Raw genomic sequence first — 17,592 nt, forward strand, 5'->3', positions numbered from 1 at the left:
GAAATTGTTTGAAAATAAAGGTTTATTCAATAGATCTTTTACACCTTATATTCCAATATATTATAAACCTTTGATTCTGCAAACTAAATGTACTAAATCTGTTTACAAACAGTTAAATGTAAACCATGATATACCTACTTCTGTTTCAAAGTGGAATTTAGACCTGGTAGCTTATGGAATAGAAATATGTGTTAAGGATGCTTTTACTGTATGTTTTAAGACTACCAAGGACTCTACTATCCAATGGTTACAATATAGATTACTTCATAGAATTCTGCCTGTCAATTATTATCTTAAAAAAATCAATGTTGTGTCTTTTGATTGTTGTACCTTTTGTAATGATGAAGTTGAGACAATTCAACACGTTTTCATTGGCTGTGAAAAAGTATCTATATTATGGAGCAATCTGAGCATGCACATTTATAAAACAACTTCCAAAAGAATAGGTTTTAATGTACTTAATATTTTATTAGGTGAACTCCCATTGTCGAAAGGCAACAGAATTGTAAACTTCCTTATCCTTTATACAAAACAATATATTTTTTCTTGTTTGAAAAAAAAACCAAATTGCCAAGATTCTTGGAACTATTGTTCTATCTATACAACAAATACAAGGTTGAAAAATGTATTGCGTATCAGAATTTAGAAATACAAAAATTTGAAAATACCTGGCATGTATGGAAAACACTTTTTGACAACTTAAAAAAATCATAATTCTGCTATTTCAAGCAATTTTTTTTCCCTACTTTTGAAGCCACATGTACTTTTATCTATTTACTCAAGCTCTGTATTGTTATCATTTTTCTCTTACAATTATATTAAAAATGCAAGCGCTTACCAACAAATGTATGAGTGTGAGTATGAAAGTGTGTGAAAGTGGTTAGAAAAAAATGGCAAATGTTCTTCTGTCTTATGTCAATGTTTGTGAAATAAAAAAATAATAAATAATAAAAAAAAAAAAAAGTTCTTCTTTTTCATATTTAGCCCATCGTCTGGCATAATCTTCGACAGAATTCATAATAGAGATGAAGTTTTGTCGCCAATTAAAAGACCGAGGTTCACTGTATTTAGGACATTTTAGAATAAGTGATTTGAGGTCCTCATTTTCAACTATATCAACATCACCAGTAATGACATGTCCAGCTGGACTATAGTTGAAAGAAGATGAAGAACAAGAACATGTTGGTGGATTATGTATAAGATGGTCTATATCTAATGTAATTGCTAGAAATTTTCACGTGACTGTAGCAAACAAATTCTAGAAAACTGGAAACTCCCAATGTAATTCATGGCGCGTATGCTAGATATCAGCATTCCTATTTTACATCACTACTGAATATTTGTTTCCCTTCCCTTCTACTCATCAATACAGAAACACTATCGAGAAAGACTCTAAGCCTTTTACGTGACATTTGGCTTCAATATTAAATGTCGGTAGATCTTCAATATTACCGCACATTGACTTTCTTTGATCAGGTTGTGGTAAAGAATGTAGGAAATCAATAAATGTTTAAATACATTGCGTATCTGTTTATGCAAGGTGAAGATAACGAACAGTGATCAATCTCATAACTCCTACAAGCAATACAAAATAGATAGTTGGGCAAACACGGACCCCTGGACACACCAGAGGTGGGATCAGGTGCCTAGGAGGAGTAAGCATCCCCTGTTGACGGGTCACACCCGCCGTGAGCCTCATATCCTGATCAGGTAAACGGAGTTATCCGCAGTCAAAATCAGTGTACCAAGAACGGCTTAACAATCGGTATGAAACACGTCAGACAGCATTTGACCCAATGCGAGGTTGTATTGACGAACTAGATCGTTATAACGACCATAGAATTTGCGAAATGCTGACTTCAATCGAGACTGTTGAAATCCCTGTACCATCAACTTGTTTGTCAGTAGCTTACCTCGATTTAAAAACTTACTATACCCAGAACAAGCTCTTGCATATCGAATCAGTTGAGATATATAAACACCATATGCAGGTGATAATGGAATATTGCTACATAAATGTGGGAAGTTGACGATGGAGAAGCTGAAATCATCCCGTTTGTCATACAGTTGAGTTGTTAGTTTGCCGTTAATGTCTACTTTCAACAAAATATCTAAGTATGAAGCAGAAGTGGACGACTCTGTGGTGTCCTTTATTTCGAGCTCACAGGGATATATCATACCATTTTCAGCATATACCAAATATAAAGAGATTTATTGTTTTTCAATATTTGAAATTGAAGGGCAAATAACTCTAACTTTGAAAAGGTGGTACATTCACATTCTGTTCGGAAACACACACATGTATACACCAAGTCACAAAATGGCTGAAGTGATATGTAGAGCTGAAATAAAGAGCATCATCCATGGCCATATACATTTATATCCAATAAAGGTCCATGTACTTACCTCAACATTTCAGTACTTTTCAAAGCATCCGTTCACTGCAAGAACAACTCGAACTCGCTTAGTAGAGACTGATGTTCATTATATCGCCAATTTAGCAAGAGTTTGGCAACTTATCAAAGACATTATTCAAATACATTCATATACATATATGTGTTTAGTAAACCGAAAGTGAGCAAAGAATTAGACAGTTTACAAGAGGAATATGTTTTGATTCCAGCTGACAAAGCTTACAACAACATTGTCTTTGTTTTGTAAGGCTCATTATTACAACAGTATTTTAAACGAAATCGGTATTAATTCCATATTTGGTAATCGTACTTATACTCCAACTACCCTTTCAAAAGATGAAATTCTTCAAATCCATGCCTAGATTTTAGACACATTTAATATCCTAGTCAATGGGATAAATAAATATGAGTTACCGTGCCTATAACGGATTCCTAAACTTCACAAAAACCCTTACAAAGAAAGTAGTGTAAATCAAATTTGTATTCTAAAACATTCTAAAGAACTTTTATTAGTATGCATAACAAACTATTACCACATACAAAATGTTTGGACGAAGTTCTACAGTTAGTTAAAATGTTATGGCAGTGAGACGAATTATTAGAGTTTATCTACAGCTTATCATTCCTAAGGCGACAAGGAATCATGAACACTTTATATTCTATGTCGTTGTTTGGCTTGGTACTGTCAGTGGTCGGTAAGGTCAATTTCAAGAACTTTTTAATACCTTATAGCGTATCATTTCGAGAGAAAAACAAAATTCCATTTTCTGTTTTCAGTCTATATAGTGTCTTGTACGTTTGTTCCGGTCACAAGAGAACCATATGTTTCCTCATCGTGGGCGTATAAATATGATCCAGGGCCGGTATGTCAAATTCACATTATCTATGCATAACTGCCAAATAAATGCTAAATCTGCATTATACATGAGTAAATGTAATACAGGATCGGTATGTCAAATCTATATTATGTATGTACAAGAAAACATTCATGTGTCTATCAATTGCGGCCCGTAGAAATTTGTTTGGAATATACTTGAAGATATATTCAACATTTTGCCACTAACACACAAATGTTAGACAAGCTTTGATCAGAAAAACTTCCCAAAAGTCTAAGTCAGGTTGCGTAAGAAACCACGGGGTGTTTTACAAAGGTCTTGTCAGTTACCATGGTATTGATTTATACATTATGTATTTTGTTTCATTTAACATATCCATATTTCTCCTTTTGTTCTGTACCACATGTGCTTGAGGAGAGATCTTCCACCCCCACCCCACCCTGTATTTTCTATACATTATCATAAGATTCATCAATTATGATCACTGGTGTAACATTCATAAAAACGGTTTCTGTGTGGGATTTTGTTTATTTCACTGATATATCAATAAGCCCCTGGGCTACATCACTTAAATAGTCACCTTGGCGCAACTATTGCGAGTCTTGAAAGATTTGCTTCAATATTTACTCCTATGAAAAAATTTGATCCCATATTGTGACCCCAACCTAGCCCCAAAGGGTATACATAACCAAACTTGACTCCACACAACATGGGTATACCTCAATACCCATACTACTAATATGACCTTGTTGTTCTGGAGAAGATTTTCTTCTGTATATATGCACTTTGTTAACACTGATCCACCCTATAATCTGCACTACTTTGGGACGTTTGCATATTAATATGACTAAGCATGGCCCTTTTGTTCTTGTAAAGTTTTCCCTATGTATACCCATGCTTAACTTTGAGCCTCTATAATTGTTCCACCCTACTTTGAGGAACCACAATTTGATGAAACTTGAATCTGAAGTACCTGAAGTTGCTTGCATAATAATATAACTAATCGTGGCTCTATTGTTCTTGAGAGGAAGATTTTTCCTATATATCTCCATTAAAAACTTCCATCCCGTATTGTGGTCCCATCCTACTTCAGGGAACCACAATTTGAATAAACGGGAATCTGCACTACCTGACGATGTGTGCATACTAATATGAGTAATCATGACTGTTGCTTTTGAGAAAAGGATTTTTACAGTCTTCTTCCTGTATATCCGCATGTAAAACTTTAATCCCCTATTGTAACCCCACCCTACTTCCGGAGTTCACAATTTGAACAAACGTGAATCTAGGTCATGGCAATGCTTGCATACTAACAAGGCTGATTATGCTCCCCTTGTTCTAAATATTTTTGAATATTTTAACATATACCCAAATTAAAGATTGCCATGTTCCATTAAGAGATGTTTTTGAAAATTCCTTTTCAGATCTCATGTGCTCGATCTCAAAATGTTTTGTAAAAAAATTGTAAAACTTGTGATATATTGATAACTAGAAATTCATTTACAAGTAATCTCACCCGATATATAGTATCTATACCAAAACTTGTCTCAAATCAACAACATCAAAACCTATGATTTTTAACACTTTACACGACCATTCATCACGATAAATTAAAGGCTAAACTTTTTTTTACATCACAGACAGTTTCTTCTTCATCAAAAATGAAAAAAAGAAATATTACTATCTAGTGATTAGTCATCCAAAAATTATTTTGTTAAACACCACTCTGATTCCACGCACAATTACTCTTAAGTTGATATAGAAAATATGCTGAAGGTCCTCATTGACAATATCTTTGTAGTCTTTGGTGATGAAGTCTTCCAGCATTCTGTTGGAATTTCCATCGGTACGAATTGTCCTCCTTTGTTTTTCATATTCTTATGAACCAGATTTTATTTAAAAGATTTACGTACATGATAAGAAAAAATATCTTGTTGTTTTGGCCTTGAACTCGACATTTAGATATGTCGACGACGTTTTATCGTTTAGCTAAGTACTTCGGTACTAGCTTTAAAATACGGATGTATATTTAATTGCTGGGATAAAATTTAGAAATTCACTTCGAAATGAAGTATTATCTCCCTCATGCATAGCTCTGATCCTCGGAGGAATTTGGCTCCAGTTTTTGACACTCTGGTTTTCCTTTTAGCTCTTGCAAGTTTATTTTTATTTCGGATTTCCAAATTTTCGGCTTGGGCATCACTGAAGAGACATTATTTGTCGAAATGCGCATCTGGTGCATCAAAAGTGGTACCGTATAAGTTTTAATTACGACCCATGGGTCGAGGCCTCTGCTGGTGGACTGTTAGTTCCCGAGGGTCTCTACAGCCCAGTAGCTAAGTACTTCGTTATTAGCTTGAAAATATGGATGTATATTTTATCGCTGGGATAAGATTTAGAAATTCATTTCAAATGTAAGGATTATCTGCCTCATGCATAGCTCTGATCCTTGGACGAATTTGGCTCCAGTTTTTTTGGCACTTTGGTTTTCCTTTTAGCTCTTATAAGTTTATTGTTATTTCGAATTTCCGAAATGTTGGCTTCAGTATCACTAAAGAGACATTATCACCGATTCCTGTCCAAAAATAACACTGTACAACCACTATAATAATGAACGGTATTTATTTGTTTTGGCGCTCTTGGCCGCGGTGATGGTTGGGGGCTACCACAGAGCCGCCCCCTCAACAATCAATCAATCAAATGTGACGGCCCCAGATGGGCGAATTGCGCACTGGGTAAACGCAAGTGCACAACGTCACCAAATGCAAATACAAAAAATCAATCAATAATACAAGAATTAAGATATTAAATCAATCAATCAATAGTCCGACAATTCAATGTCAACAACAATTCAATCATTCAATCAGCAATTCAATCATCAATCAATACTGCAAATTTTCAAGTTCATGTCATGAAGCTGCAGAATATTGGGTGCACTCCTCCATTTGAGTTGGGGTGCGCCGAAACGCCACTTGCACGTGCCACACACGCCCGTGAAACAGGAGCGTTTGTGGGACTGCAACCGCCACCAAGGGAGTGCCCAGAACCGTGGTGACGGCGGCAGTACGCCAACTCAAATGGTCACCGCTAACCAGATTGCCGCAAATCGAAACAGGTCTAAGGAAACGCATTAACCCTGCCACCAATGAAGGTTTCAAGGGCACCTTGTAGATTATTGAGAAATAAGTCATTCCCGAGCTGTGACAGATGTACACCATCAGAATGATACAGGTGAACGGGCTTAGCTTCAAATTGTGTGTGTTTGATGAACGCCCCCACCCTTTGAAGCTATTAGCCTAATACCCTTCCTGTTAATTCTTGCTCTGGCGTTTTCCATTGCCTGTATCTGTGTAGAATAACGCCAACTAAATCTAGGTAGCAGTGAGGACCACACTAATTTCACACTAGGAAAAAGTTTGGTTATTTCTAGTACAGCAGACTGAAGAAGTCTGACCAGTGACCACAGGTTGGTACGGCCTAGGTTGTTTGCCCCACAATGAACAAGGATAAGATCAGGAATATCTTGCACCTGCTGTAATATTTTAAGTTTCGGCACCAACTCGTATAAATTCATACCCCCGTAACCTTGCCACCAAATGGTCGTGTTTGGAACGTTAAGGTTTGGTCCCCCTGTCCTGGATCTGGCAGCCACTGCTGCCCTCTTAATAATGGAGGATCCAACAATCCACACTTTAATTGGACCTATGAAAAACTTGGTGAATGTTAGGCATGCAAATACCCAAGGCATATGAACGTTAAGAGATTAGCGAATATATGACTGATATGCAACAGATCTCCATCGACCTGTCGCTTGAATAATTTCGGCTGACATGCCTTGTTGTGCGAGTGTAGTTGCTGCACCAATGCGAAACGAGTGGGATTTGAAGTGCCTACTGTCTATCCCCGCTAAATTAAGCGAGCGTGACAAAACTGAGGTAAACTGGTAACGAGTAAGAGGCTGACCAGAGTAATGACAAAATAATGGCCCCGCTTTCGGTGCCCTAACCTCCATATAATCGTGCATGGCCTGTATTGGACAAGTAGTTCCGGTCATCTTATGTACTGTAATGTGATGCCCCTACCTAATTGGTCAGTTTTCGAGTATCTAATGTGAATTGTTAAATAGTTAGTGTGCAGGGAAATGTCCCCAGTATGTAAAACCCGATCCACAGAATTGCCCTTTGACAAAGCAAATTCCCCTATCCTAAGCAAGGCATTAAAAGCTAGTGAGAATGATGCTTTAAAAAGAAGGGTCTCATACGTGTTAGAGCATACCACCTGTAGTTTATTTATGATTAGTTCCAAAATGCCCAATGTGATAGGTAAACGGGCATTCGATATTGAATTTGTGCGCTTCATACCCTGCAACAATTTCTGCACTATAAAATGCTTAGTGGGATCCGCATTCCAGTGGAGTTTGCAATAAAAACTAATGGCAGAGATGTATGCTTTAGCTGTGGATTGCTTGTAACCATGTATTGATAAATGTGCAATAAATGTATTGATGTGAGCATCCGGTGGTGGCCATGTGTTAGGTAGTCCCTGAATGCTACGGAAATGGTTGAATGCCTGAATACCCACCATATATGCTTGGTTGGTGTTTGCTGACAAGGATGAGTGTAAAAGGCGGCTTATTTCACTTGACAAAGCAGCCTCTGGAGCGAAGCTGGGATTAGCTGAGGGTTGTGGTCGGCTGTAGGTGCCAGGTTCCTGAACAAGTTCCACTGCTTGCGAGATATAGAATCAGCAATTTTATTTGTTTTCCCAGGGATATGCTGGGCTTTGAACTGAATATTGAAGTGCAATGTTTGAAGGATAAGTGGTCTAACAAACGACATGACCCGATGTGACTTAGATTACTGTTTGTTAAGAATGTGTACTAAGGCCATATTGTCCACATGAAATAGTATCTTTTTGTTTTGCAACCTACTGTCCCATACTGATATGGCTAGCACAATGGGCACAAGTTCTAAAACTGTGATGTCTTTCAAGATGGAAGTAATGGCCCAATCATGTGGCCATTGAAGGTAGGTCCACTGACCCTGAAAATAACACCCGCAACCTAAACTAGATCCACCTGCACTGTCCGTGAACAGTTGTAAAGTGTTCTGGGTGGCCCACTCCCTCTCTGGGAAATACACTACACCATTGAATCCCCTCAAAAAACTTATCCATGTATTCATGTCTTCACGCATTGAGTGATTGATTCTGATATGATGCGATGGCTTAGTGGGACCAATCGTGGCGTTGTAAAATCTACGGTTGAATGCCCTGCTACCGGGTATTGCTTTGCCAAAAAAAATTTAACTTTCCCACCAGGCTCTGAAGGGTAGATAACTTAATTTTATTTTTCGAGACCCAGAAGAGTAGGAGATTCATGAGTTCGTCAACCTTTTCTCGGGGTATTTTAATTTGCATTTTGATAGTATCAATCTCCAGACCGAGAAATATTAAACAGGTAGTGGGTTGAACAGATTTATCCTGGTTCAAAGGTATTCCCATCTCGACACACATAGACTGAAATGTATGCATAAGGACATGACAATGGCTTGTATGCGCACTGCCTGCAAAAATAAAATCATCCAAGTAATGGTGAACCGTTTCAATCCCTGATTTAGCTATGACCAACCACTCTAAAAATGATGAGAACATTTCAAAAATTTTGCATGAAATAGCGCAACCAAAAGGTAAACACTTATCAATATAAAAACTGCCATTCATATGCAAGCCCAAGAGTTCGAAATCAGCTGGATGAACCCGAATTAACCTGAACGCACTTTTGATATCAACTTTTGCAATGAACGTCCCCTTGCCCAGAAGACTAATGGTTTGGACTACAGTATCGAATGAGGTATACTTAACAGATGTGTGAACCGGGTCGATATGGTGGTTTATACTATTTGACGGTGGGTAAGAAAGATGTGTGATCATGCGCCAACCGCCATCTGCTTTCGGAACGACACCTATTGGGGAAACGTGTAAATTATGCAATGGGGGGTGGTCAAAAGGACCAGCCATTCGCCCTTCAAGCACCTCTTTATGGATTTTTTCTTGCAACACCTCTGTGTGCTCAGTGGCTGATACCAGATTACTACAAAACATTGGCAGTCGAGGACCCGAATACTGCAATCTAAACCCCCGAATTAGACTATTTTTTAATGAAATAGCTGATGTAGTGTTTGGGTATGTGTGGAGATAACTAACAACTATGCTAGTATTTATTGGCGAATTTGCCAGGGCCCATATATCCAGACTGCTGTCTGGTTTGACTTGGGATAAAGGATTGTGACTGGTTGCTATTGGCCCGAAAGGGCTGATTGTTGCTTGGTCCCCCTGGTTTGCCCGCCTTAGCCTGGGTTTTAGCACAATCACTTGACGGATGGTTGTCGCCACACTTAAGGCAACGGTGTAAATATCTACACTGAATCTTGTGGCACGACCCCTTGTAATTATAATCAAAGCACTTGAGATACTGATTTGATGATGGCTGAGGGGATGGGGTGTTTGAAGGGGTCATGTAAATGAGCTAAAGTTCTGCATCAACCCTGCCCCAGTCCATAGACGGATTAGTTGCCATACGCAAGCGAAATTGCTCGTCATAATTAGGCCAACCCTGTGACTTTTCTGCCCCCAGTCTAACGTCGTGGACGTACTTTAATAATTGCTGTGTTTTTTCTGGATGAGCAGCAATATATATGCTAGTAAATATGAGGAACGCATCTGTCCAGCGTTCAATAGTAGTGATTTTGTTTGATTGCTTAGGATGTGCAATAATTTGGCCAAATTTGTTGACTGAGAGAATAGATGCTATCTGAGAATTACTGCTGTCACGTACAAGCAAAGTGTCTAAATTAACAAATTCACCGTTGACTATTTTATGTTTAGTGTGGTTATCAACATGATATGCCAATGGGGCCTGGTTTGAATTGATCATTGTAGGTAACGGTTGTGGGCCCTGATTAAATTCATTGTGCAAAATATCATTACCTGTACTCGGCGTTAATTCTACCCCAGGCTGCACCCGCTGTGGGGGTTGAAAGTGGTCTTTGGGCTGGACGACAGGTATCTGAGGCTGGACGACAGGTATCTGTGGCTGGACTCCGCCATGTGCTACACTGGAGTCAGCATTGCTCCTCTGTGTCCTGCGATTACGCCCTGTCTGTACTGCCTGAGCATGCTGAGACTGGTCCGACGTCGTGGATCTGGGTGCCCCCCTTTTTGATTTGGTCTTGGGCATATTTTAAAGTGTTATGGATAGAATTGATGCTGCACCAAATTGATGACCACGCCGTTTGGAAGAATGTTCCAGAAAGGACGTGACGTGTACGTGTCAATATATATTAGACTATTGCAGAATTAAATTTCCCGGAATAAATAAGAACCCCCCCCCCCTTTCCCTTTTAGTAAAAACTGACGAGGATACAGTTACGGAGATAAATGCGCATATCCAAGACAAGCGTGGATATGCGATATTATTTGTCAAAATGCGCATCTTGTGCATCAAAATTGATACAGTAAACGTTTTACATATATTAACAGTAATGGTTTTTATTCATATGTCGACAGTTAGATATATTCACAACGTTTTATCTTTTAACAATAATCATTTCCATTCATATGTCCATTCGATATATCCCTGTGAATTCGAGATAAGAGACACCACAAAGTCCACATCTGCTTCTTCTCTGTCGTCAACTTCCCATATTTTTGTAGAAATATTCCATTATCACCTGCATATGGTGTTAATATCTCTCAACTGATTCGATACGCAAGAGCTTATTCTGCGTATGATCAGTTCTTAGATCGGACAAACAAGTTAGTGTTACAAGGGTTTAAAAACTCTCGTTTAAAGTCAGCATTTCGCAAACTTTATGGTCATTATGGTGATCTAGTTTGCCAATACAACCTATCATTGGGTCAAATACTGTCTGACGTGTTTCATACCAATTGTTGGGCCATTCTTGGCACACTGGTTTTGACTGCGGTTTACTCCGTTTACCTGATCATAATATAGGATTCAAGGCAGGTGTGACCGGTCAAGAGGGGGTACTTATTCCTCCTAGACACCTGATCCCACATCTGGTAAATCAAGAGGTTCGTATTGGCCCCACTCTCTATTTTATATTGCTTATATGAGATTGATCACTGTTCGTTATCTTCACCTTTCATTGATCAATGTTCGTTATCTTCATCTTTCAAAGGAAAGAGAGTAGCAAAGGACTCCCAACTGGCAGTTACTATATGACCGAGATAGAAAGGAAATAAAGCATATTTTGTATTGATACTTCATTGTATATTATGCCTACAGTGTAAATGAGATGTATGTTTGCAATCAAAAGTATAACAAAAACTGTGAATGTTTCAGTGGTTGAAAATTGAAATGAGATGCAAATAATAATTGTACATATTCAATTTACCAAGGAAATTAAATGGTGTTGGTAAGCAGGTTATCAAAATATTTAAGAGATACATACTTTTAAACGAGCATATCAGATGTTCCGAAATTAAACCATGGCAGTTCGCAAGGTTTTGATTATTGTGTTGAAGTGTGATAAGATGAGAATCACCGTAAAGATACAATGCAGATAGCATTTATAGATCTTATTCCCCATCCCATACGAATTTGAAATAAACCTACTCTCACCCATGAGAAATTCTCATGTGAAATAAGAATAGACTTACCAAACTGGACTATTTAGGAATGCTTGAATAAAGATATGCGAGTACCCTATCTGTGAACACATATAACGATGAGCCTAGGTAAATTTTCTTGCTATATGGGTAAAAATAGCTGTTCCATCAAGTTTATATTCCTTGAAAATGAAGAGAAAAGATTGAAGATAATATGCTAGAATAAATAGTGCAAAATAGAGAGCTTTTTCTGCATCTTTTAATATGCACCGTACATATACATTTGTACAATAACTGCTTTTGGTTTAACATGGGTATAACTAACTATGCTGTGTGGGGAAGATGACTGGTGAAAGCATTCTCCTCCTAAGGGTGCTTTTGAGCTAGTAATTATCTTGTATATCTGCACAGGTTCTCTGTATATGTACGGTACATAATAAAGGATGCATAATACATTTTTGACACACTGTAAGTCATCTGTTGCTCTAATGAATTATGGTAATAAGATTTCGGACATACACACACAGACTGTTGAAAAAAATCAGAGTCGGTCACAATATTCTGAATTTTCAGATATATATATATATATATATATATATATATATATATATATATCCCACCCCTATCCCAGTGTGAATAAAATATACTTACTTTCGCCCATGTGAATTGAAAATAAAATCTCCATGCATGTGGAATAAAATTAGACGTTGTAATTACAGTAACGATCATTACTTCAAATGTGTTAAAGGTTGATCACGTTCCATCTTCAGCTGACTATCTTTGGAGTTTGTTAAAGATGAAGTATTCATACAGTATGTCTTTAAGTGTGATTTTTATGTGTAGATCCTTTAATATTACAGGTATATACTGTCTCAGACATTGAACAGTCTAGTTCTCTCACTATCTGTTCTAGAGACCCATAACATCCCATAGTCACTTCGCAGTTACTAACCTTACTTTCTATGTAATTAATATCCTTGATATCTTGATCATATTGATGTGGATGGTATGAAAAATGCATATACATGTACAAGTACTCTGATAATTATGATGATTTCTGCACTGTAATATCACAAAGTCATTCACCAAATGATTTGGGATTCATAACAGGAAAAGACAAAACCGGGGCACACTAATGTATGAAGAATATCCTGTGTGGAAACACACAAATGGATTGGTTGGAGTTTTGACTAATGAAAGAAATAGAACATTCATCTAATCATTAGCATTAAGACATACACACACACACACACGTACTAACCCACCCACATATATATACATACTTATATATATATATATATATATATATATATATAGAGAGAGAGAGAGAGAGAGAGAGAGAGAGAGAGAGAGACGTGTTATTCACCAACAAGATTGACGATGTCAAGATATTCTTCTCCATCTTCATGTTAAACCATATCAGTTCGCAAGATGTGCAGTTTGATTAATCTGTTGAACTAAAATGAGATGAGAATTACTGTAAAGATAGATCGTGTTTATGCCTCCATCTCACCCATAACCCATTGTGAATAAGATTGACTTACTTTCGCCCATATGAATTGAAAATAAACCTACCCCCATGCATGTGAAATACAATCAGACCTTGTAATTACAGTAAAGATCATTACTCCAAATGTGATAAAGGTTGATCACGTTCAATCTTCAGAAATGTCTGACAATATCTTTTGATAAAATAACCAATAACAGTTTGCAAGATATGCAATTGTTCGCCTCATAAGATGAGATTATTTTCTATTACTTACTCTGAACACACTTTTGGTGTGCATGATTTCTTCCGTTCCTCTCTAGTCCTAATGTGAACGCATTGATTATAAAATTCAAGTTATCTCAATTTGAAACCCTGAATTGGTTTGTCATTTTCGAAGAATAATTAACTAATCAATCGTAATAGATTTTCAAAAATAGATTCAAATATGAAAACTACAGTAAGGTAACATGTTTATAGCATTAAAAGCAAAATACAGCTCTTCCCCCATTAGCCGGCATTATAGGACATAAAACAGCAACACGTGGACTATCTTTGTTTTTTTTTTAGATGAAGTATACAGTAAGGCTCATTATTACAACTGTATTTTAAACGAACTTAGCATTAACTCCACTTTTGGTAATCGTGCTTATACTCCAAGTGCCCTTTCAAAACATGAAATTCTTCAAAACCATGCTTCAGTTTTAGGCACATTTGATATCCCAGTCGGTGGGTCGAATGAATATGAGTTACCGTACCTATACTCGATTCCTAAACTATATAAACACTCTTACAAAGACACATTGCTGGATCCAGTAAGTGTTCTACTAAGTCCTTTTCTTTGCTCCTCACAAATATTAACAGGTGTGAAGGAGAAACTTCAAAATTACTCTGCGACTATATATGCCAGAAGTGGTGTAAATCAAATGTGGATTCTAAAAAATTCTAAAGAGCTTTTAGCTAACATGAAATCCCAAAATGTTTCTCAGATCAACAACATCAAAACCTATGACTCTTCAACACTTTACACGAACATTCCTCACGATAAATTAAAGAGTATACTTTTTGAAATCATAGACAGTTGCTTCTTGAACAAAAATGGAAAACGGAAATATTCGTATTTAGTGATCAGTCATCCTAAAAATTACTTTGTTAAACACCACTCTGATTCCACGCACAGTATTCTGAAGTTGAAATAAGAATTATGATAGCGTCCCTCATTGACAATATCTTTGTGGTCTTTGGTGATCAGGTCTCCCAACAGTCTGTCGGAATTCCCATGGGCACAAATTGTGATCCTTTGTTAGCTGACTTATTTTTGTATTAATGTGAAGCAGAATTTATTAAGAAACTTCTACTCGAGAAGAAGAAATCTCTTGCTATGGTCTTTAATTCGACATTAAGATATATCGACGACGTTTTATCTATTAACAATAATAACTTTCATTCATATGTCAATTCAATTTATCTCTACGAGCTCGTAATCAAAGATACCACGGAGTTGTCCACTTTTGCTTCATACTTAGATATTTTATTGAAAGTAGATATTAATGGCAAACTAACAACTCACCTTTATAACAAATGGGATGATTTTAGCTTCTCCGTCGTCAATTCCCCATATTTATGTAGCAGTATTCCATTATCACCAGCATATGGGGTTTATATCTCTCAATTGATTCGATACATAAGAGCTTGTTCTGTGTATGGTTTTTCGTTTATTTTCATCCTACCTGTAGACGTCTGATACGTTATTGGGTTTACCTGGCACTGTCTAATAAGTTGACAATTACTGTCAATTATTTTTAAGAACGGACCTTATCTGTCTTTTATTTAAAACAATGGACAGCAATTGTCAACTCATTGGACACCTACAGGTAATCTTTTAGCTACAAGTGGACTTTCTACTATATAATAGCCTAAAAAGACAAAGGATTGCGTAACAAAAATGTTTTAATAACTCCTATAATATATATGCAAGGTGAAGATAACGAACAGTGATCAATCTCTTAACTCCTATAAGCAATACAAAATAGAAAGTTGGGCAAACACGGACCCCTGGACACACCAGAGGTGGGATCAGGTGCCTAGGAAGAGTAAGCATCATATATGTGTGTATATATATTTCAACCGTGTTACCGGCCTTCTTTAGTTCATTAGTCTACATAAAATCATTTAAAGCTGATAGAGTATACTCGACTTGTTTCTTCAATTCTTACACATATATAATTCATTAATGTTTTAAAACGTGTCTTTTCAGGGTATTGCAGCAATGAGGAGCAACTACAGACTCACTCCAAATGACACGTGTCATGTCTACAAACTGACAGCCCAGCAGAGACATGATATCCACACATTAGCTGGGGAATTCAGAATAGAGGTATCATTGAAAAGCACCCAGTGCGTGTGACCGGTCGACAGGAGATGTTTACTCCTAGACACCTGATCCCACCTCTGGTGTGTCCAAGGGTCCGTGTTTGCCCAACTATAATATATTTTGTATTGCTTATATGAGTTATAAGATTGATCAATGATCGTTATTTTCACCTTTCATACAAACTAAACAACTTCCGGTAGATGTTATTCTAATAAACCGCTACACTATGTAGGGCTGGAGTGTGGGTAAAATCATCTTTATCATTTTTATTTATTTATCTATTCATTCATATTTCTTCCGGTAATCACAAGGTCGCGAATATTTCTGACTTCAGATAATGATGTACGAAGCTGTGCTCACGCAGCACGGAGAGAAGATGACCGCTCCGGAACTCAACAGAACCAGTTATCCTGTCTGGAAATTCTGTCAACACCAACTTCACTTCATGAAATATAATTTCTATGATTGAAAGCATGTTTGATACACCATGTTATTAAAACAATAATGACTAGATATGAAGTTGTTGATTCAAAGTCAATAATATACTATGTACAGTCAAATACGTACAATCAATTAACATCTTGGAAAGGTATCCGAAAACACGGAGGAAGAAAAACTAAACGTGAACAAGACCCCAATATTCCAAAGTTTAAAACATTGAAGTGGTAGTGACTAGAGCCCGGTGTTCCACAATTTACGTTCCGGGTAGTTTAGCTAAATACCTGTACTTTTCGTTCCGGGTTATAGTTTACGTTTCAGCCTACGTAACTATGGTTCTGGTCATAATTATGGTTCCGGGCACAAACTTTTCCTTTAAGACTTTTGAAATATGAAATATTTACGAACATAGATGTTAACGACAAACTAACAACTTCAGCTTCTCCTTCGTCAGCTTCCCATATTTATGTAGCGATATTCCATTATCACCTCCATATGGTACATTGTATTCATGTCTCTCAACTGATCCGATACGCAAGAGCTTGTTCTGCGTATGATCAGTTTTTAAATCGAGGCAGGCTACTGAATAAAGTCAGCATTTCGCAAAATCATATGGTCGTTATAACGATCTAGTTTGCCAATACTATCTATCATTGGCTCAAATGTTGTCTGACATCTTTCATATCTTTCATACCGATTGTTATGCCGTCCTTGATTTTGACTACGAATAACATATAGGACATACCTGATCAACATATAGGACTCACGGCGGGTGTGACCGGTCGACAGGGGATGCTTACTCCTCCTAGGCACCTGATCCCACATCTGGTATATCCAGGGATCCGTATTTGCGCAACTTTTTTTTTATTGCGTATAGGAATTATGAGATTGATCACTGTTCGTTATCTTCACTTTTTATACCATGTAGTTGCAAAACGTGAATGCATCGCTTTGAAATAAGACACCATATAATCTTCCACATCGGCTTCATACTTAGATATTTTATCAAACACAGATGTCAATGGCGAACTAACAACTCAGTTTTACGACAAACGGAATAACTTCAGCTTCTCCATCGTTATCTTTCCATATAAATTTATGTAGCAATATTCCATTATCACCTACGTGTGGTATTCAATGTCTCTCAACTGATTCGATACGGAAGACCTTGTCCTGCGTGTAATAATTTACTGACAAATATTAAAGTTGATTCTATAGGGATTTCAACAGTCTTGTTTCGTTTGATTGCTGTTCGTTGTTTTCAACTTTTCATGTATTACTCGACATCTTTAATCTATGCGCCTTACATATACTCCGTTTACCTGATTGCAATATAGGACTCATGGCGGATGTGACCAAATAACAAGGAATGCTTACTCCTCCTAGATCATTGGTACCACCTCTGGTGTGTAC

The 17,592-nt window shown here is 37.2% G+C and overlaps 1 protein-coding gene across 1 annotated transcript; it reads left to right on the forward strand.

The window, feature by feature from the left end:
• Positions 1-2,997: 2,997 nt before the first annotated feature.
• Positions 2,998-16,254, forward strand: LOC125655827 (uncharacterized). Its single transcript, XM_048886354.2, has 4 exons — positions 2,998-3,109; positions 3,192-3,277; positions 15,625-15,744; positions 16,076-16,254. Exons 1-4 carry the CDS (start codon positions 3,058-3,060, stop codon positions 16,208-16,210), a joined length of 393 nt encoding a protein of 130 aa, XP_048742311.2. The 5' UTR covers positions 2,998-3,057; the 3' UTR covers positions 16,211-16,254.
• The last annotated feature ends 1,338 nt before the right edge of the window (positions 16,255-17,592 follow it).

This window comes from Ostrea edulis, chromosome 1 (genome assembly GCF_947568905.1).
Source record: "Ostrea edulis chromosome 1, xbOstEdul1.1, whole genome shotgun sequence".
In the NCBI taxonomy this organism is placed as follows: domain Eukaryota; kingdom Metazoa; phylum Mollusca; class Bivalvia; order Ostreida; family Ostreidae; genus Ostrea; species Ostrea edulis.

Excerpts from the sequence above, each read along its gene's own strand:
- LOC125655827 (XM_048886354.2), top strand. The coding sequence starts at position 3,058 with ATGAACACTTTATATTCTATGTCGTTGTTTGGCTTGGTACTGTCAGTG. Across the intron at positions 3,110-3,191 it reads CTTGGTACTGTCAGTGGTCG|TCTATATAGTGTCTTGTACG; the intron begins GTAAGGTCAATT and ends TTCTGTTTTCAG. Across the intron at positions 3,278-15,624 it reads ATAAATATGATCCAGGGCCG|GGTATTGCAGCAATGAGGAG; the intron begins GTATGTCAAATT and ends GTGTCTTTTCAG.